Source organism: Plecotus auritus (genome assembly GCF_963455305.1).
Source record: "Plecotus auritus genome assembly, chromosome: 1".
In the NCBI taxonomy this organism is placed as follows: Eukaryota; Metazoa; Chordata; class Mammalia; order Chiroptera; family Vespertilionidae; genus Plecotus; species Plecotus auritus.
The window spans coordinates 221,806,703-221,828,877 of record NC_137770.1 but is presented as its reverse complement, the minus strand read 5'-3'; the positions used below and the strand labels follow the sequence as shown (position 1 = coordinate 221,828,877).

The 22,175-nt window shown below is 40.2% G+C and overlaps 1 protein-coding gene across 8 annotated transcripts in view; it reads left to right on the top strand.

Annotated features, from left to right (window-relative positions):
• Positions 1-22,175, top strand: part of LIMCH1 (LIM and calponin homology domains 1) — a gene marked incomplete at its 5' end in the record, with an annotated part of 329,460 nt that overhangs the window by 142,245 nt on the left and 165,040 nt on the right. For all 8 annotated transcript variants that reach the window (XM_080656359.1, XM_080656356.1, XM_080656358.1 and 5 more), the window contains one exon: positions 17,599-17,668. In XM_080656359.1, coding sequence (XP_080512485.1) covers positions 17,599-17,668 — 70 coding nt within the window. The remainder of the gene's footprint in view (positions 1-17,598; positions 17,669-22,175) is intronic.

The window sequence follows — 22,175 nt, the reverse complement described above, 5'->3', positions numbered from 1 at the left end:
GGGGTGATCAGGCTGGCAGGCAGAAGCAGTTAGGGGCAATCAGGAAGGCAAGCAGGCGAGCAGTTGAGAGCCAGCAGTCCTGGATTGTGAGAGGGATGTCCGACTGCCCGTTTAGGCCCGAAACGGGCAGTCGGACATCCCTGGAGGGGTTCCAGATTGGAGAGGGTGCAGGCTGGGCTGAGGGACACCCCCCCACCCCGCACGAATTTCGTGCACTGGGCCTCTAGTTAGTTATGAACATGACATAGTCAATGGAACTCTGTCACTGTGCGCCCATCAGCTCTCTCCCTAGGGCTGCCAGCAAGCCACAGGATGGCTGAATTGGGATTTCACTTCCTCGCTTCTCTTGCCTAGCCTGTGATCAAACATTGGGCAAGAAAGTTTGGGTCCCTTACAAACTTGATCATCTGTATGTAATGCGCTTTGGCTGGCAGGGCTGGAGGCCTAGAGTGGTTGTTTTGAAAACAGTAACCTTGACCTCTGTGGTGATGTCATTTCCTCCTGCTCCCTCCAGTCTGCTGTGGTTTCTTTCTTTGAGAAGCTGTTCCATGCCCTCCAGGCTGAGTTAGTGGATTCCTCTCTGGCTTCTGAGCACCTCTCCTGCTAGCATTTAACTTCACCTCTTTGTCCCACATCTGCTTCCTGTACCAGATCAAAAGCTCCCTGAAGGCCCCTTCTATTTCTCTTTGAATTTCCCTCACTGGGTACTGGTGTAGCACATAATACATCTGTTACAAACACTTACTGAATAAGTCAATACCAGTAGTACGAGTTCTCCCTAGGCTACCTAATCATCAGTGGCCTTAACTTTCTCCCAATCTTAGCTGTCATTCTCAATACCACCCTCTGTCTCTGTCCCCTCCCTAGACACACACACACACACACACACACACACACACACACACACACACACACAAACTTTACATAAGGAAGGACCCATCCTTAAAGACTCGGAGATCAAGGGCTGGAAGTATCTGCTTTCTTTATGTGTAAGGTGCCCTGTGACAGTGCCCTCTCTGGAGTCACAGAGGTGAACTTAGGGGTTTGTTCTGCAGACACATTTTTACAGAGTGCCAAGTCTGAGCATGTGAGTCTGCAAATAAGTAAGTGACCAATAAAGAATGCTTTAGTGGATTTTTGTCTCAGTTCTTATGTTGCTGAAATGATTTTCAGAAGATAAGAAATCTGTTGGCAAACACTTGTTTACATCATCACTGATGAATGAGCTGCTTATTCTCAGAAGGAGGGTTTGTCTTGGATTCTTGTCCTGATTTCAGCATGAGATTTGGTGTGCCACAGATATGTGCAAGTCTCTAGGATGGGCTGGGAGTTGGCGGCGCAGCTTTGCATGGAGACGTGGTGTCATACAGAGGATTTGTTGGATATCAGCCACATTTTCCAGAGCAATGGAAATGAGAAGACTTTTGAAGAACTCAACAGGACTTGGTAGGATAGGGTATACATGAATGAAAGAAAAGACTAAAAACTTACATCATAGTTTTAATAGTTAGTGACAACAGGGTGGGGCCCTTGATGCAAGCTGAAATGGGTCTTCTGTTTATTGAGAGAGGTCATGATTTCAGTTTGGACAAAGTGAGTTTGAGATACCAACAGCCCACCCAGCTGTCACCTGTATTTCATAACCTCTGCAAGGCCTCAGAAAAGGGCCTCTCTGGCAGAGGGAGAACTGGAGACCTTACTAGCCATCCCGGGAACTGTGAGTCAACTGTTCATGATTCAACCTAATAGTTTTAGGTCTGGCTCATGCTTAACAACCAGCTGTCATTAGGAAGGCAAGCAGGCGAGCAGTTGAGAGCCAGCAGTCCTGGATTGTGAGAGGGATGTCCGACTGCCCGTTTAGGCCCGAAGAGGGCTTACTAGTATCTAACATAAACTATACATGAAATATTTTTCTTAACTATTAAAAAAGAAGTGAAATTAGCTCAACCCAATGGTTTACAGTCTGTCATTCATGTGAGACTCTTTTGCAAGTGAAAGGGGTATTACCCAGCTGAGATTCTGGAAAAACAAATGAAATCTGGGCTGTCCTTGGCTACCTGGGATGTATGGTCACCACAGTTGTTGGCGACCCCTGGGAGGTAAACAACCTGGAATAGATCTTCTCACCCTCACACCCCGCCCCCCCCGCCACTACCCCGCCATTGCAGTTGCTTAGATGGAAACCCAAGGTGGTAGATCCCAGTGTGTCTAGAGCTCCTTGTTAAGAGCTCTCTCTCTAACCCAGATGCTCACTCAAATCTCAGCAGACTTGGGTCCTTCTGCCCTTAGTGATTTTGGCCTTCGCAGGCTGCTAAGAACTTGATAGGCCTTCTATGTAGGATTCTCCCTTGTCTTTCTGCCAAATCACAATTGGCCTCCCTGACTTGGCCTACCTCCAGCTCTTTGGCACCAAGACTCATTAAGCTTTTAAGTTCAAGTGAGGACATTTCAACCCACTCTTTTTTTAGAGATCTCCAGTGAAAAGCTGCTTTTTGTTTGAAGATTGGCCTGGCTTAGGTAGGAACTTAGGCAAGAACTGACTCTCCCCGACAGCCGTCTGTTAGGAAAGATGAAAACAGATGAAGAACATGGAAGGCGAATTGGTGGGATTCAGGATGAGTAGAATGGGCTCCCAGTGTTGCCTTTCTTTTTAATCCACACAAAATAAACAGCCCTTGGTTCCTATTCAAAAGAAGGACTCTTAGCACAGTGTGTGTGGGGTTACTGTTCCCATTCAAACTGCGCTTTAGCATCAATTACAAGAGACTACACAAGACTCTTGTGTGCATTTGAGCATTGTGCATTTGAAACATTCTCGAGTTCATCCATCTTTGCAAATATTTTATCTACTTAAAGGTATATAATTTTTGTTTCAACTTCTTTTCACTGAACACAGAATTTTACATGGCCTAGACCAAGTAGGACAATTATAGAATATGTTTTCATGCTTCCAAAAAATGTGTTTGAAATTTATGTTAGAATAATTATCATTCAGAAACCACTTCCCTCAAAATGTACAATAAAACCATTTCCTTCAAAATAGGTGATTTCCTTCCCCCATCAATCTGTGCCTTAATAAATATTAAACTTCTGCTCATTTAAATCTCAGGCCTAATTTCTTTCCTTCTGAACAAATTTATTACACATTTATTAGAATGACCGATTGGCTTTAAAAAATATATAACAGGTTTAAATATGGGCTGCTTGTGTGGTAGAGGATAAACTGGCCCAGCCCATTGCCTGCCTGTGGATTTACAGGCAGGATTTGCACTTGCTTACATTTGAGAGGGTTTGGTAGCATTTCTAATTGTATTTCCTTAGTAATTCCTTTTTAAATGTGTCTACTCGGCTGTCAGACTGGGTGGGCTGTTCCCACAATGAAGTGTGCAGAATTCCTGCCCCAACTGTTCCATTCTAAATGTTTCCCATAGGGGAGGACCTTTGCTTCCATATCCCATCAAGGACCTGGTTTATAAATGATTTCTTTTTCCAGTTAACTGTGCAGAAATAGACTTCCCTCTTATAATAAGGGGAAGAAGAATGAGTGAATGAAAAGACAAATAAAAAGTTGAGACTTGCCCTGGCTGGTGTGGGTCAGTGGATAGAGCGTCTGCCTGAGGACTGAAGGGTCCCAGGTTCGATTCTGGTCAAGGGCATGTACCTTGGTTGCGGGCACATCCCCAGTGGGAGGTGTGCAGGAGGCAGGATGTTTCTCTGTCATCGATGTTTCTAACTCTCTATCCCTCTCCCTTCCTCTCTGTAAAAAAACAATAAAATACATATTTTTTAAAAAGTTGAGACTTTATGGCTAAGTGATTAGCTCTGTGCCTGCCTGTGTTTAGGCCACTGTAGACTCTGCCACGAGGCTGGCATTTCCACACATGGCTTCATCGTTCCCAATGCACCTTCCCACCAGATAGGACACGACTGAAGTTCCTTTGCCTGGAGCCTGGCGTCCCTCACTGCCTGGGCACAGTGTTTGTTTGGCTTATCTGAACCACCCCTTTGCATTGGCCACAGAGAATGATTATTTTTCCTAGGATTCTCTTTGTTTTGTCCCACTTCCGTGTCTTTGACTGCGTTTCATCCCAGCCATTTGGGTGCTCACTTCTCTGTGCATTTCCATCTTTCTAAACCCTAAACTCATGCATTGGACACTTTTTCTTCCACGAAGGTCCCCTCTACCTGCAGCCTGAATTCAGTGCTTCCTTCCTCCTCATAGTGCCCATGGCAGTGACAACCGTATATCCTGGGGTGGAGGTGACAACCTTAATTTCAAGTGCTCCCCCTGGTTTCTGATTTGAAAGTATTTTGGCTTTGTCTGGAACAAGTAATTTGTCTCACACATGGCACTACTCATGAGATTGTCTGTTTTAACTTTCTATTAGATTATAAATTCCTTGACATAGTGACAGTGACTCATAAATTTTTTCATGCCTAACGGTGCTTGCACATGGCAGGAATGTAGTAAATTGGGAGAGAATGGAAGAAAGAAGATTACTCCAAATTTAAAAATTTTGAAGTTATTAACATGTTTATAATCAATCACTGTATATTCAGACAATATAATATTAACTCAGAATGGAGCATAGACCTAAAAGTAAGAACTAAAATTGTACAATATTAGAACACAGGAGTATATTTTGGTGACCTTGGATTAGACAGTGGTTTCCTGAATATAACATCAGAAGTAAAAGCAACAAAAGAAAAATAAGTAAATAGGACTATGTCAAAATTAAATGCTTTTGTCCTATAAATGATATCATCTCCCAGCCTACAGAATGGTAGAAATTATGCTATTTGCAAATCATATGTTTGAAAAGGAGCTTATATTAAGAACCCTTATAACTCAATATTAAAAGCAGAAACAATCCAATTAACAGTGGGAAAATATATCTAAATTGCTATTTCTCCAAAGAAGACATAAAAATGGCCAATAAGCCCAGCCACCGTGGCTCAGTGGTTAAGCATCGACCTTTGAACCAGGAGATCATGGTTTGATTCCCCATCAGGGTACATGCCCGAGTTGTGGGCTCGATCTCTAGTAGAGGGCATGCAGGAGGCAGCCAATCAATGATCCTCTCTCATCATTGATGTTTCCCTCCCCCCCCTCTCCCTTCCTCTCTGAGATCAATACAAAAATATTTTTTTAAATGATCAATAAAAACATGAGAAGATGCTCAACTTCATTAGTCTTTAGGGTAATGCAAATCAAAACCACTATGAGATACCACCTCACACCCACTGAAATGGCTGTAATGAAAAAGGAAGACAGTAAATGTGGAATGGATGCGGATAAATTGGGACCTTCATACATGGCTGGTGGGAATGGAAAGTGGTGTAATCACTTTGGTAAACAATTTGGCAGTTCCTCAAAAGGTTAAACATTAAGTTACTGTATGACCCAGCAATTATACTTCTAGTTACATATCTAAGAGAAGTGAAAACGTATGTCCAAACAAAAACTTGTACCCAAATGTTCATGACAGCATTATTCATAAGAGTCAAATGACAGAACAACCCAAATGCCCATCAATTGATGAATGGATAGATAAAATGTGTTATGTCCATACAATGGAATATTATCTGGCCACAAAAAGGAATTAACTGCCATATATTCAGCAACATGGATGAGCCCAAACCATTATGCTAAGTGAAATAAACCAGATGCAAAAGACTGCATTATATATGATCCCATTTATATGAAATGTCCAGAATAGGCAAATCTATAGAGGCAGAAAGTTGATTTGGGTTGTTAACAGCTAGAGGTTGTGGATGCATGGGATGGGAAGTTAAAGCTATTGATTGGGTATGGCGGTTCTTTCAGGGGAAAAGAAAACTAAAATTAGTTCATAGTGATGGTTGTTTAATCTTGTGGATGTACAACAAAAAAATCAGATTCTAGTTTTAGTGAGTGAGCTCTATGTAAATTATATCTAAAGTTGTTAAGACACACACGTTAATGATATTTAAAATTTTGCTTCTAGATGTTTAATATGCCCTTTAGAAGACTTATTGCAAGTGTCATTTCTGCATTTCTTGATGTGCTAGTATCACATTGTACTGAGCTGCCAGATGTAAAGGAAATAACAAAATAAAACTGAAAATCAAAGGCACACTCATTAAAATCAGGAAGCATAAATTAGATAAAGGAAGGCCACAGAACGGAGAAATGAGACTTTATTGCTTAAGTACTGCCCTTCTCCTTTAGTTAAAGCTCCTTTACTACAACAGATGAAAAGGCTTTGCTTTTAGTCTCATCTGTTCCCTGTCCGAGCTTCTGGCCTCGAGAACACATTGTCCATGCCTCTGAATAAGACTGTACTTAGTTTACCCAGTAAAGTAGAATGGTGTGTGGGTCCCACACCCCCCCGCCCCGGCCCCTTTCTCTTTCTGTGTCCTGTAGCACATCAAAGGGAAGAACCCAGAGATTTCACTGCCTCCTTTGGGGCCAACCAGCTCACATCTGTCCTTCAGAGAAGGACACAGTGACTCCATTAATCCCCTTCTCCCCCCAATTCACAGACCAGCAGGAATTTAATGAAGTGACAGTAATTGGTGGGAAGGAACTGGAAACCTGTCAGATGATCCTTACATGGTGTGGTTGCCTGAGCCCACCTTCAGTCTTGGTGATGAGAAAATGGTTCAGTTATGATTCACAACAATAGTTGCAAAATTTCCAATGAACCTAAAGTCCATTGCAATTTCAAAACTGATGTTTTTGGCTTCCGAATACTTTGCAGTTATTTGTTTCATTATCAATTTACTCAGCAAACATAAGTTTAGGCCCCACCAACGACTGGCCCTTACAGTAGAACTGGGCTTACAGAGAGGACTAACCCTTTACCTGGTGGGGAATGTGGACAGTTTTGGTGATATATAACAAATAGGGAAGCAAAAGAGTGTTGGAACATAGAGGTGGGAGATACACTCCCTACCTAGGATATGGTTCAGAAAGAAGATAATATTTAAGCTGGGTTTTGAAGGATGAGTAGGAGTTTACTAGGCCACAAAGGTATGGGGAGAGGCTTGTGGGAAAGGCAAGTAAGAGAGAGGGAGCAGGAAGCATATGAGAGTACTCATCAATATGAAGGGACTTTGCATGCTCAAGAAAGGAATTGTGGCCAGAGCCTAGGATGGAATGGGGCTGACTGGAGATGAAAGATGAGTATCCGTTTGAAAATGATCAGTTTGAGAAAGATCAGCTTAAGAAAGACCTTGAATACCATGTTAAAAAGTTTCAACAGCATCCAGCCAACAATAGGCAGCTAGCATGGCCTCTGTGCAGAAGAGCAATGGGATTAGCTTTACTTTTGAGGAAATGACATCTGTTGGCAGTGGAGACTTTTGATTACTTTCTGCTGTGCACCAAACATAAATATTTGAATAAATGCCATGCCAATGAGAAGCAGTAATGCTTCTTGCACTTGTCTTGCTATGCCCATCCTTTATTTATAACTTCACTGCGTGTATCCTATGTTTTCAAAGTTCTTTTTTCAGGTCACTCATTTAGAACTTGGAAGTTATTGCCCCATAGAACTGGTACTCTTCACAAAGTCTTGGGTAATCCATTCTACATCTGAGATTGTGTCTGTCCCTCTGTAGATCCCAGTCCCCTGAGGGGGTATAGGCTTAACTCCACACCTGGTGTGGGGTGTTTGATAACAACTTGTGAATGAATAGGAAATCAATCCAGAGTTCAAACTAGCCACATTAGGCGCTAACCTCCCCTTTCTAGGATAGCAATAGGCCTCTTAGCCTTTCCCTATCACCTTCAGGATGGCAAGTTAGGTAGGGAAATAGAAGCCTTGGCAAGAGGCAAAGGAAAGCTAGATTTTGGCAGGGAAGCAGGACCACAGGTAGTGTGGACACAGCTGCAATGTAGCTGAGATTGACCTTGGAGCTTCTTACTGTGTTTGCTTTGTTGTCTTCCTTCCTTCCTTCCTTCCTTCCTTCCTTCCTTCCTTCCTTCCTTCCTTCCTTCCTTCCTCCCTCCCTCCCTCCCTCCCTCCCTCCCTCCCTCCCTTTCTCCCTCTCGCCCTTTCTCCCTCTCGCCCTCCCTCCCTTCCTTCCTTCCTTCCTTCCTTCCTTCCTTCCTTCCTTCCTTCCTTCCTCCCTCCCTCCCTCCCTCCCTCCCTCCCTCCCTCCCTCCCTTTCTCCCTCTCGCCCTCCCTCCCTTCCTTCCTTCCTTCCTTCCTTCCTTCCTTCCTTCCTTCCTTCCTTCCTCCCTCCCTCCCTCCCTCCCTCCCTCTCGCCCTCCCTTCCTTCTTTCCTTCCTTCCTTCCTTCCTTCCTTCCTTCCTTCCTTCCTTCCTTCCTTCCTCCCTCCCTCCCTCCCTCTCGCCCTCCCTTCCTTCTTTCCTTCTTTCCTTCCTTCCTTCCTTCCTTCCTTCCTTCCTTCCTTCCTTCCTTCCTTTCTTCCTTCCTTCCTCTCCATCCTCAGTTATAGAGACTACATTTATGTGGGCCTGACCTTCAAAAGGACTAATGTCATCTCATTCCCTCATTTCCGTCTTTTCATCTCTCCCAACTCCCAACCTAGAGTGAGCCACAGACAGGATGCTTGGGAGATCTGAGCCAACAGTTGACACATTGGATTTCCACCTGTGGGCAGGGCTGGGGTTGAAACCTTCTTGGAGAAGAAGAGATGGTAATAATGGCTGCCATTTATGAAGTGTATATTATTCACCAGACTTGTGCCAAGTGTATTGCATGCACATCTCCAGTGTCATGCCATGACTTGTAGGTATTATTGTTCCCACTTTGCAGAGGAGGACACTGAGGCTCATGGATGTTGAATACTTAAATAACTTGCCTAGTGAGTTGCAGAATTGGATTTGAACCCAGGTCTTTCTCTGTTAGGAAGCTCTTAGTACTCTTGGAATTTCATGGGTCCCAATTATGGAACACTTGGCTCTGAGCACTTCCTGCTCAAGGAGAATGGAGAGCGAGAGGCTGGCTGCTTACCCCTCTCCAGCCTGGATACAGAAGCTTTCAGAGGCACGTCACAGCAATGTCACTTCCCAAGTTATCTGTCCACCCTCCTGACAGTTAATTCAGCAATACCATGGTTTAGCTGTGCAAAAGAAATACTAATTACAACCATTTTTCCATAATTACCACATAGCCCGATGATGATTACCCGTATCATTGCCTGTGTCAGAGTAACTTTAGTCTGTGTTTTATTTGGTTATACTAAATTCTGTTCACGCATTGCCAGTTTTCACAGCTCATTGATCATGTGTCATCTTAAACTTGTAGCTTATAAAAGTGGGGAGGACCTTGAGTGGGAGGCACAGTGGAAAAGGCAGTTTGGGGTCAAGGGGGCTTGATTAGCAGGTGAAGGCACTGGGGAGAGTCCTGTGGAAATCACTGGAGGAAGGAAGTGGTATAACCAAAGTCAAGGGTTTGGTGGGGTAGGTTTTCAAGGGTTGGGTGGGTAGGTCAATTAAAATGACAGAGACTGGTGGCTGGAGATTAGCTATGGAAATGCAAAGAGTTAAAGCATCATGGGAAAGCCCTCTTCTCAAATATAGAAACCTCAGACATGTGCCTGGTGATAGTTTCCTTATCTAAATTATTTTATTGTTTTAGGCTTCTTCTAATCCAAAAATTCCATAATTTCCAGACAATAAGAATGGTCGTGCAAAGATTGGCCTGTGAGACAGGTTAGAAATGAACCAAAAAAGGCTCCAAGATAACAGATAATTTCCATAGGTTCCCTTCGTACTTATAAATTATTTCATTAGTGTTAGATCCAAGGGGAAGGCTGTGTCCAGGTGTTTAATTTCGCATTTGGGGACAGGGCTTTTCTGGAAAAGGACCTCCTGATCTGGAGAACTATAATAATTAAGGTAATGGTGGGTGCTATATCTTTTCTTACTCTCAGTGGTTTAATACAATGGAAATGTACTCTCATGTAGCCCAACTTTGGCAGAAGGGAAGGGTGTGGGTAACTCTGCTCCAGCCAGATGGTTAAGGACCCCTGCTAATAGAGACTCCACCCTTGACACATGGCTTCTAAGGTCTTCCTTGGTGCCAGTGGGGGAGGAGAGGGAGAATGGAGAATTGCCTGGGAGAGATTTTAGGGGCAGGCCTGGGTGTGATATATATCACTCTGCCCACATGCCATTGGCCAGAACTCAGTTGTATTCTTATAGAAAATTGCAAAGGAGACTGGGAAATGTAGTCTAGCTGTGTGCCCAGGAGGAGAAGGAGACAAGTTTGGTGAGCAGTCTCTGCCACAGGAGCTGCATTGAATAATCACAGCACTGCTGAGCCCTGGAATTCACAGTTAGGCTCAATTTCTCTGAATTTCAAGCCTATGAAGGCTTTCTGAAGCTCTTACGATCTCTTCTTTAGATATATTCAAGGCAAATAGCTTAACTAGACCTAAAACTCACAGATTCTGGACAATGCATAGCACCCCTCAAACATTTGGTAGATATTAATGATGGCAATTTGCATTCCACCACTATTTTGTTCATATAAAACTCCCCTTTTGGTTCAGGTTTCACTTTTCCCCTTATTTTAGTCAATTTTCCTTGACCTCAGAGGGTTTATTAACGTTCCTGCTTTTGCCAAGGCAACCCTAAAAAGAAAACTTTAAAAATGACATCTGTAACAGGTTTATGGTCAAGGTTAAATTGATCTCATGCTTAGGTTAAAAAATAGTTGTCATGTTAGATTAAATGAAAGCATATATAACTTCGTCTAGGACACCTAGTCAAACCTAAAAAGTGATCAAGGAAACCACATAGAAAAACACAATTGAGCCAAATTAAAAGGGACACAGAATAGGTAATTTTGTGATCATTGCAGCTGTATAAACCAAGCTAAATGAAATGATGCTGTAATATTTTGTTGCAAAGAATAAAATGATTTCCCATGAGATTAAGCGTGAATTCCCCAACCCTGTGTTCAAGGTCCGGATAGCGTCTCTGCTCTCCCCTAAACTCTAGAATAATTATTAGACTTAATTTCTGAATTGAATGTCTTGTAGAAAAAGCTGAATTTCACAATCCTTTAAACAATTTTACCTTTAATGTTTATATGACAGTTCAATAACAAATAAGCTGCTTATTGGTATAATGCCTAATGTCTGGATGCTCTCCTAACACATCCTTTGTAGACCTATTTTCAGTGCTGTGCCCTTGGGAAGTGATTATATTGGCTGCTGGAAGAGTTCATTTGAAATAGAACCATTCTGTCCCAGAGTAGGCATTTGAGATGTTTTTCTTTAATTGCAAATAGAAACCAATTTCTTCGGTTGGTATTTTATAGCCATTAAAGAATGATTGAGGGGCTACCACACTGTGTTACAAAGAGTTATCAAGTGCAACCTGTGGTCTAATTAGAACCTAAGCATGTTTCCTGGGTGTCTCAACAATTATTTCTTTGAGGAATCTGATCGTTAATCTTTTAAGAACTGTATTCGTAGAATGTGTTCAGAGTAGGTCTTTAATTCACCTTCTCAAAAACTAAAGATGGTTGTGCATTAGGTGGTATGACAATGAGCCACGTGTGCATAGTCCTGGTCTTCCTGTGGGTTTTAAACCCATTAGTGAGCAATTCTCCTGAGGGAGAGCCTAGGGTCTGCCCTGTCTTCTCTTGGATCCCCCTATCCAACTTCGGGCCAGAACATTATGCAAGCTCAATAAATATTTGTTGAGTACATGAAGGAACATATGGGATAGCCTTTCTGGAAATAGGTCACAGTATGTTTTAGATTTAGAATATAAGAGTTTAGTAGACACCATTTAATTTGTATCATATAAGAAACACATGTATTTTTGCTTACCTTCAATGCCATTAACTTTTTCATAATCAGAGATTATCCAAGATCATATATTTTTTCCTGTTTCTAGATGTTTCTCACCAGACATATAATAGGCAAGCTATACAGTTTATTGACTTGATTCATTTATGTGAGATTTTTATCCAGAGGTGACCAGAAAAAGAAAATAAGTAAAGCTTATTTTAGTGTTTGGCAGCTGGCCAGTGGAAAAGTTGAAACTAAAATAACTTGCATTTACCTAGCAAAAAGGGATATGCGTAGTGTATTAAATGAGTGTGAATATGGAAGTTTCCATTTACTAAATGCCAGCAACACGTTGTCCATTTGCTTCTCACCACAATCCTGGATGGAAGATGTGTGTTTTTATTTTATGTTAATGAATGAATTAATTAATTAATCAATTTATTTATTTATAAATTTATCTTTATTGTTGAAAGTATTACAGATGTCCCCTTTTTCCCCCATTGACCCTTTCTAGCCTGCACCTACCACACCTCTCTTACTCCCCCAACCCCCATCATCATATGTCTGTGTCTATGGGTTATACATTTACGCATACAAGTTTTTTGGTTAATGTCTTCCCACGCACTCAACCCTGCCTTCCCTCTGAGATTTGACAGTCTGTTCCATGTTTCTATGTCTCCGGATTTATTTTGTGCATCAGTTTATTTTGTTCATGAGATTTCACATATGAGTGAGATCATGTGATACATGTCTTTCTCTGACTAGCTTATTTCACTTAGTATAATACTCTCCAGGTTACTTCATGCTGTCTCAAAGGGTATGAGATCCTAAGGTGTGTTTTCTTCAAATCTCCGTCTTTTAAAAGGGAAAGCTGTGGCTCTGATCAAGGCACTTTCCAGCACAGTAACTCATAGTTATCACATGTTGGATTTACTTTTTAAACCACTTACTCCAAATTCACTGCACCTTTCTCTTCACTAAGCTGAGTATTATAGGTTATTTGGGATGCTTTTATTTATATATGCTTTCTGATAACCATGATTTTTAATAAGCAAAAATTTTCTACATGAATATAGTTGTAAATTTATGTTTTTCCTATTTGCATATAGTGGAGATTTGAAATTATAAACCAGAGTATTTCACTCTCTGTCTTTAAAATCATCAGATGTACTTCTGAGTAGATTGTATTTAGGAAATAATTAGACACCTTACCTGGGCCTGGATGTTGCTTTCACATTGGCTCCCATGTCATATGTCTCCTCCTTCCACTCACTCTGCTTGGCTACATTGGCCCTTGAATATACCAACACTCCAGCCTTTGGGCCTTTCTACTAACTGTTCAGTCCGCCTGGAACTCTTGTCTTCAATCTTTCCTTGGCTAATTCCTTTGTATCATTCCATTTTCCCCCTCACATGTTAGCTTCCAGAGCAACCTTCTGACCACCCAATAAAACTTCCACCTGTGTCACCTGTTACTATGCTCATCTTCCCAGTGCTTATGCTATCTGAGATTTTCTTCTCATTTATCTACTTGTTTATTTTCTGTTTCTCCCACGGCTCTACCTGTTTGCCAAGGTGATACGTTCCAAAGAGCAGGACCGTTGCTTGTCTTGTTCACTGCTGCCCTCCTGGGCCTAGAATTGTGTGCAGCATACAGCAGGCACTTGATAAATAACTGCTGGGTAAATATCAGAAAATAGTTCATCCCAACTAGCTCTCACATTGACATTTTTATTATCTTTATTTTTGTTTGTAGTTGTGGGCATATTTAATGCCAAAGACAGGTATTAGTAAAAACGTTAACTTTTTTGTTGTATAGAATTATACCAGTCTCCCAGAAATGTCTTGAGATGAGTATAAAGATTAATAGATGGAGAGAGCAAACTACCTTTTCAGGCCCTCTAGCCATTGGTTTTGGGGAGCATAGACCACAAATGGGAAATTGGTGTGGGGTTCTGCTCAGTGGGGAGTGAGTGTGACCATCTTGTATTCTCCTAAATATTTCATGATGATATAGATCAACTTGGATTTGAGGTGTCTTAAACTTCACCATCCCCCAGGAGACACCCTCTTCCATTTTCCTTTCATTCCAGTCTAGTGTTGATATTATCCCATTGTATTTAGACAGTTTTTAGTGTGTGTGTGTGTGTGTGTGTGTGTGTGTGTGTGTGTGTGTGTGTGTTTTAATGACATACTAAAGCTGGACTTTCTAAAGCACCAAGTTACAGATTAAAATGACTGGCCTAGGATATGAAGAGTGTCTCAGTGTGCTACAAACTAACTATGCATGTCTCCAGGGAAGTCTTCACATCTGCTTGGGGCTTAGTCTTTTCTTCTATAAAAATGGTAGAATGAATACATGACCTGTCTCTACAGGAAAGGACAGGAGACAGTGCATCTCAGTAAGTTCATGACTAGAAAATATCATTGCTTTAAATCATGTCATCAATAAATATTTATTGAAAATATTTATATTTATATTTTAATTTGCACAGCGAGGCAAGAGTGGTGTTTTTTTTAAAGAGTGGTTTTTAATAAAATTGCAAGTGAGCAGCCTTGACTCTTCCTCATAGCTGTGTTGTTGAATTTCTCATTTGACTCCTAATATGAACCAAAAAATGCCTCCAGTTTAATGCAAAATACAAGATAAGCAGGTGCTTGGCACTTCTGCAATGTGAATTCAATGTTATCTTTTACCGTTGTGTACTGTCAACTGTGTATGAAACTGGGGCAATGTTTATATGGAAAAAAAATCACTTGCCTTGATCTTGAAAGTATTTCAAATATTTAAGAGCACTGGCTGTTTTTCAATTTGTGGTTAAAAATTTTGACAGTGAGCATAGGTTTTTGTTGCTCTTTTAATTAAGGTCTAGCATTAAAATTGGGTTTTTGTTCTTGCTTTTTACAGTTTCATGTCACAGGAAAGATTTATGCCATATAAATATAACTCTACAAAGAATGGATATAATGAAGTATTTCATATTGCTTAAAATAAAAACATGTATAAAAGAGGACTTGATGGAGCCATCATACTAAACTTTTTAATACAAGTCTTAGACATAGGTGACAAGAGTGCCTCTTTAAAAGGCAATTTTTAACTTATGATTTTTTTGGTAGGCTGTTTGTTATTCTCTCTAGTTTGGTTAATTAGCAAACAGCTTGGGACTATCTGGTGGCAATGGTATTTTATTTCATTAGAAAAATCTAAAATATTAGAGAAAGTGGTTGACATCAAATGCTGTGGATTGAATTAGTATAAATGCACACAAATGCGGGGAAACATTTATAGAGAACTTTAATGCACCAGGCTCTATGCAGCTTCTCACATATTTTGTCACATTTAAGTCTCAGTGACACTCAAGCAATTGGTACCATTATATTGTATGTTGCAGTTGAGGAAACTGAAGTTCATGGGCTTTTCTGAAGCGACAGCCCTAATAGATGACCAGCAGCATTTGGGGTTTGGTCGGTTGGACTCCAGAGCCAATGCTCTCACCCTGCTGCCATCTCCACCAGTCTGTAGTCCACAGCTATTAGAAAGGATATAGGTCCACGGGTACTGATAAATCAAATCTCCAAGGCAAATTGTTTAACCTCCAAGGCATATCGTTAAGGGAAAGATAAGGTGTAGAACAGTACATGTTACATGCTACATATCTGCCTTTAAAAAAAATTACATGTGTCTTTATACACTTTCTTTGGAAATTCTTTAAGGTTACCTTCTGGGGCCTTGTGGGACTCAACATTTTACCAAATATCCTTTTAATTCCTTTTAAATTACCAGTACTGCGCACAAATACTATTTTAAAATCCAGTTTAAAATGACAATGTTAAAAACTAGTGAGCAAAATCCTGTATCTTTATGATGATGTGCATTTAAATCCTGCTTTGGAGACATATATCTATGTGTTTATTTAAACCACAATATGTGGGATGTTGACCTTGTGTTAGAGAGCATGATGATCAGGAAGCTTGGCCACCAGGCCTGGCTGCACCCTCATCAATGCTGGGACGTTACTCATTCATCACCATCAGACCTCCATTTGCTAAACTGTAAAATGAGAAGAGTGAACAAGTTGCCTTCTAACTTAAGTTATAAATAAGTTATAATAATTTTAAAATAAGCTATAAAGAAATAATTTTAAAAGGATTAAATTCCTGGTTAAAACTAAGGGAGTTCATGCAAAGAGCTCCATCTTGGCTCTCGGTGGGCAAAAAGGCACAAGTCCACGCCGGGTACTACCTATTGGTGATGGCTCGTTGGAATTTCAGTGAAAGTTACTAAGAACAGGCAAAATCCTTGGTGAAAAAAACAGAATATCCTACTTGTCATAACTACTGTAGGCACATTTCTTAAAATATTAATATATAGTGGTGTCAAAGTCAAATATAGGTTGCATTCCAGACTAATCATTAAACTATTTCAAAGTATCTATTGTTACTGATTTGTAGAAATCTATCAAGCATAGGTTCTTCATAATTGACTAGAATCTTGGATTGCATGAATTATAGGCATACCTCCTTTTATTGCACTTCATTTTATTGAGCTTCACAGATGTTGATTTTTTTTTTTTGACAAATTGAAGGCAAGACCCTCCACCAGCTAAAAGATTTTGACTCACTTTATTGCAGTAGTCTGGAACCGAACCCGCAACATCTCCGAGGTATGCCTGTATAATAGAGGTTGGAAAACTTTTTCTGTAAAGGGCCAAATAATAAAAATTGTATACTTTGTGGACCATATGTTATCTCTTATAACTACTCAGCTCTGCACAAAAGCATCAGTAGACAACACATAAGTGAATGGGCATGGCTGTTTTCCAGTAAAATGTTTTTACAAAATCAGGCATTGGGCCAAATTTGGCCCATGAGTTAGAGCTTGCTGACCCCTGAATTATAATAAATTCCTGCCCTAAGTTTCTTTTTGCACTGTATCCTGAGATAAGTTGCCTGATTACCTCTCCTCAATGCCTGAATGTGGGAATAAATGCTTCCATTCTACAACCCCTTACCTTCAGTATCCCTTTTTAAATAACCTGGTTTGCCAATGCTACATTCCACCACATCACCCTGATGCCAACCCTATTTTAGTTTTACAAGTTGCCCTTCTTTCTTTCTTTTGTTTTTACTCTGAATTGATATTTTCTGAAGACAAGTAGTTGTAGTTGTCTACAAAGTATTCCCCGTGTTGTCTTACCATTTTTATGTGATTTCAACCTTTACTCTGAAAATGTTTTGCTCACATATTTTTGTACCTAGGGAACTGTGGTCAGCCTTGTTCAAAATCTTCAGAACATGATTGGTTAACCTCTTGCTAAATGTATTCTTCCCTTTCTTAAGGGTAACTCAGCCACAATTAACAAGCGACCTCCTCAAAGAGCAAGCATATCTGCAGGTAGAATTAGTCTTGGCAAATGATTTGGGAAGATAGACGTTGGTCTCTGAACTTAGCGCATTCCTGGAGAGAGCCCTGCCTTAACCAGGAGAATTGGGAAAGAGTCTTGTCTGTGTAATACCTGGCTCCAGTCCTAGACTATTCCCTCCTAACCTCCATCCAGCTCCCATGTTGGTGTTTACTCTTGAAGCATCTCCCAGCCTCCATCCTTTCTTCTCTCCCAACATTTCCAAGTTCCAGAACTTCACCTGCCACTGACAAACTTGATGTTGGCAAAGCTCTTCACTTGTATGTACTAAGGCTCATATATAATTGAGATTTACCACATGCTTTGAATTCCTGCTTTTCCTATTCAGCAATTTAGCTGTAGCCCCCATTAAAGGTGATGTGTGCGATCCATCTTGCTTTATGTCTCATTTGACATTCTGCCTTTTTCATGACAGGTTGCTGAATGCTATAAAGCCAGGACTTGTTAAAAAGATCAATAGATTGCCTACCCCCATTGCAGGATTGGTGAGTATCCAGAATTGAGATTTATTTTCCAATATTGCTTTGCTTTAACCTAAGGGTCATGACAGTGCCATTTATTACAGTTCTCTCCTGCAATATATATTCCACTTGAATGAGAATGCATTGAAGCCATTAAACTAAGAGGTCACTTAAGAATGAAAGATTGCAGTTATGCCTAAATGTCATCTTAATCTTTGTTTGTATTTTTCCCATGAGTGATAAGGACCTTTATTTTTAAAGAGGTAAATTTGTTTTGGGTTGAGAGGTGAATAATTAGGTTGACCCCAGGGCAGGAATGTGATTGCAATTATGGTTTCTCATTTCAGTTTTTCCCTGCATTCCCCTGGAATGGAGGGAAGAAGAGGTAGAGAGAAAGGGAATTTCATCATTAACAAGCAGCACTTTCATGATAAATTGCTGTTTTCAGTCTTGAAAATTCTACTTGTGCTTAAATACCACATTTGTGGACCAAGTCTTCCAGATAGTGGACACTAAATCTTCCATCTTCGTGAACACTAAGATGACCCTAACATCATCTGGAGAACTGTTTAAGGAGAGTCCTTGCCCTGCTGAACCTCCATCTAAAGCTCATGTGTTCTCATATGGTCAGAAGCAGGATTTTTTTCTCCCTGCATAGACATGCTTCATAATTCTTGGCAACTAATTCCAATTATTTAATTGATGTTGCCTTTTGTGTAAAAAAAAAAGGGGATAAAGATGGAAGATCAAGAAGACAAACACATTCTAGTTGTGGAAGGAACTTGGCACATGTACACGCTCAAACACACACATGTGCACAAAAAGCCGAGAATGTATGTGCCCTGGTAAATGACTCATTATTTCCATTGTGACTGCCTCTTATGCATGTGGTTTTGCAGAAAACAATTAGAAAAATGTCAAGAATTTAGGCAGGCTCCTACATAGACCTTACTGATTGTTGTTTAAAAGTTTTAAAGCCACATCACGATGACTAATTAAAAATATATGTTTAAAAAATTGTGTTTGAGAATTGTGAGGGTCATGGTAATAAGGACATGGTTTTAGAAAGTTGAATGGAATGGATTTTTTTTAATTGTAAGAATTGCTATTTCTGTGAATGCATTTTATTTCCTGTACTGGTTGGTAGTAAGTTAATGATTAGTCATTAAAAATCCTGCCAATTTTGTTTATCAAAATCATGTAACCAAGTAAGTTAATAGATAGGTAAATAGATAGATTTAGAAGGATGGATTTGAAAATTTTATGCATAATCAATCTGTATATGGATATCATAAATTGCATATTTAATATGTAATTTTAACATTTTTTATTAACTCCATCTCTTCCAAACATTAAGGCCATAGTCTTAATGATACTGACAAATTATGTTTGGCCTCAGGCCTGTGGCATCTCCTGACCTCGGAGCTCTGGGATTTAATGTTATAGGGTCAAAACTGGCAGGAGGAAAAGGGCCCTGTAAAATCCATATGAACAGAAGCAAGCCACTCTGAGACCAGAAGCTGAAGAGAAAAGGGTTTTGAATTGAACCCTTAACTTAATTATGAATCATAAATAATTTTAGTAAAACTGAGGGTGTGGGACATGTGCATTGACCTTTATATAATTTCTTATTGTAGATCAAATGTTGTTTTTGCAAATTGCCTCTACTTTGGAGCAGGCAGGCAATTTGATTAAAGATAAAAAGGGGACCTCGGTTGCTTTCCTCCATTTATATCCTTGACTTTTATTTCTCCTTTTCTTCATTTGAATTTCCTTTCCACTTTGTTCTTTCCATCATTTTTCCTTTTCCTTGCCCTTTTCCAACTAACACTTCCCCACTCACTTTCATCTTTCATCACTTGTACTTTCCTTACCAATTTGTTATTGTGATGTCATGATTTATAATAAGAAATATATCGTTTATCTTTATCCACTTCTGGCACAGAGCTCTTAAAACCCTTGGATTTCCTAAGCAATAAGAGCAATGGGAGCGCCTTCTGATAATATTAGTTTTTTTTTGTTTTTTTTTTGTCATTGGCTTCTGAAATAGCTTCAGTTTCATAAAGATTGAAGGTGTGTCTTTTTATTCAACCACATCTGAGTTTATGTTAACGTGGTGACTTAGAAAGCCCACCATCCCCCAAAGTTGGGGGCTGGTTGCCAGGGAAACAAAACAGAGGATTAGATCAAGCATGTCAAACTGGCGGCCCGCAACTAATATTTTTGCGGCCCAGCCAATATAACAGTAGGTAAGAAATGTTTTGATAAAAATTTTGTAACTTAATTTTTACAATATCCTGTTATAAATAATTATTAATAACGAACTACAACATTCACTAATGACTGATTACTATAATCATGTTGCATTCATTTTCCTTACACCCTTATGTGCAGGCGCACCATTTCTATCAAATATTTTAACAGCCGATTGTACTGAATTGTTTGATGTGTGCAACAGGAAATATTTTGCTTTGGGAGAACAAGAAAACTAGGTTTAAATTGCGTTACATTTATTAATTTGTGCGGTTATTCAGTGTCTGGTAAGTTAATGTTCAAGAAAAAAAATATTAATTTTTATTAAAATTTTCTATTATTTTATGTTAATGATTACTCATTTATTTCAGCCCTTTGTATTCAGCATGTCTCTATTGAAATAAACCTACATTTCTATGAAAATTGAAGCTTTTATTTTTTTGCAGCCCACATAAACTTAAACCTTGTTTATTTGGCCCGTCTTAGCCTTTGAGTTTGACATGCTTGGATTAGAGGATAGAAACTTTCAGTCCCACCACACCCCAACCTGCCGGAAGGGGAGAAGTGATAGAGATTGAATTCAATCACCAATAGCCAATTGTTTAATCAATTGTATTTATATAATAAGGTCTCCATAAAAAACCCAAAGGGATGGGGTCAGAGAGCTTCCAGGATGTTGAGCCCATGGAGACTTGGGGAGAGTGATGTTCCCCGAGAGCATGGAAGCTCCATGCTCTTCCCACGTACATTGCTCTGTATACTTGTTTTATCTGGTTGTTCACCTGTATCCTTCATTTTTTTTTAAAAAAAAATCTGTATCTTTTATAGTATCCTTTATAATAAACTAGAAAACAAGTGAATGTTTCACTGTGAGCCACTTTGGCAAATTAATCAAATCCAAGGAGTGGGTCACAGGAACTCTGAGTTATAGTCAGCTGCTCAGAAGCACAGATGACAACCTGGACTTGTAATTGGCATTTGAAGTGGGGGTAGTCTTGTGGGACTGAGCCCTTAACTGGTACAATCTGATACTATCTCCAGGTAAGCAGTATAAGAGTTGGGTTAATTGCTTGGTGCTGTTATTGGAGAAATGCTTGGACGGTCTTTCTCCATTGTTAGTGGGAGTGGGGATCTTGGAGTACTGATGGAATAAGCATTTCTGGAGTCCCCCACTGGAGAATGCGGTGTGGTAGAAGAAAGCTTTATTTTTGTGGAATTACATCCTTGGATTTCTAGAGTCCCATTTCCCTCAATCCAGTCCTGGAAGAGGTGTAGCTGAGAATTCAGCAGAGCTAGAAGCAAAGTCAGCATCCAAAGTTTCCTTTCTGTGGTGGAATTGGGTCCGGTTTAGCATTAGGCTAGTTGTAATCCATTAGTCTATGGTGTGTGAGGTCCACATGGCTGTGGGCTATGTAAGCAAGAGCAGGAGTGTGAAAGCCCCACAAGCTAGGAGTCAAGCGTGAGTAAGCAAGAGCAAAAGCAGGCAAGAGCGCAAGAGAACGAACTACTTTGTTTAAGAGATTAAGTATCCCAAATCTCCCCACACTTGCAGAGGCCACTCTTACTCTGGCCAATGATGTGTTCCCAGGTGTGACTGATGGGAGAGTATCTTCCCTATGTCACCCAGACTTTACTGGGCATGCGTCTATTGTCCAGTCCCTTTCCCCAGCGATCTGTGAGGACCAGTAGCTTCCTGGGGAGCGTTAAATTATGGCTTCCTGGCAAAGCTGCATAAATGGCATGCCCATAATATTTGGCCTTCCCTTCGCTCCTTTCCAGTTATTCATAACTGGGTTAATTACAATGGTGTCATTGTTTTAACAAAAACACACATAATGAGTCTAAAGAATCCTTACGTAAGGATAGTTAATTACTGCCCACTTACTGATATCCCGAATCTACAAATCTGGTCAAACTCTTTTCCTTTCTTCCAATTATCTTCAGCTCAACATTTCAAAAAACCCATGTACTAGTTGGGGTTCTGGCAAGAAACAGACTTACCACCCTTCTCCTCCCGTATCCCATTCTGTTAATGTTCTTCTAGGGTTCTCTCTTCAAACCTGTTGTCTGTTCCCTTTCTACACTCATGTTCTATGTTCATGACTTCAGCTCTTCATAGCATTGACCCAAATCATTATTTCTCACTAAGTTTTCTCTGAATTCCAGACGTATTGTTCTGCTTATAGGATAGCACCATCTGAATGATCTACCAGCATCTCAAACTTAGCATATTCAAATTAAACTTAAATGACCACTCCTGTCCCCCTATTTCCTTATA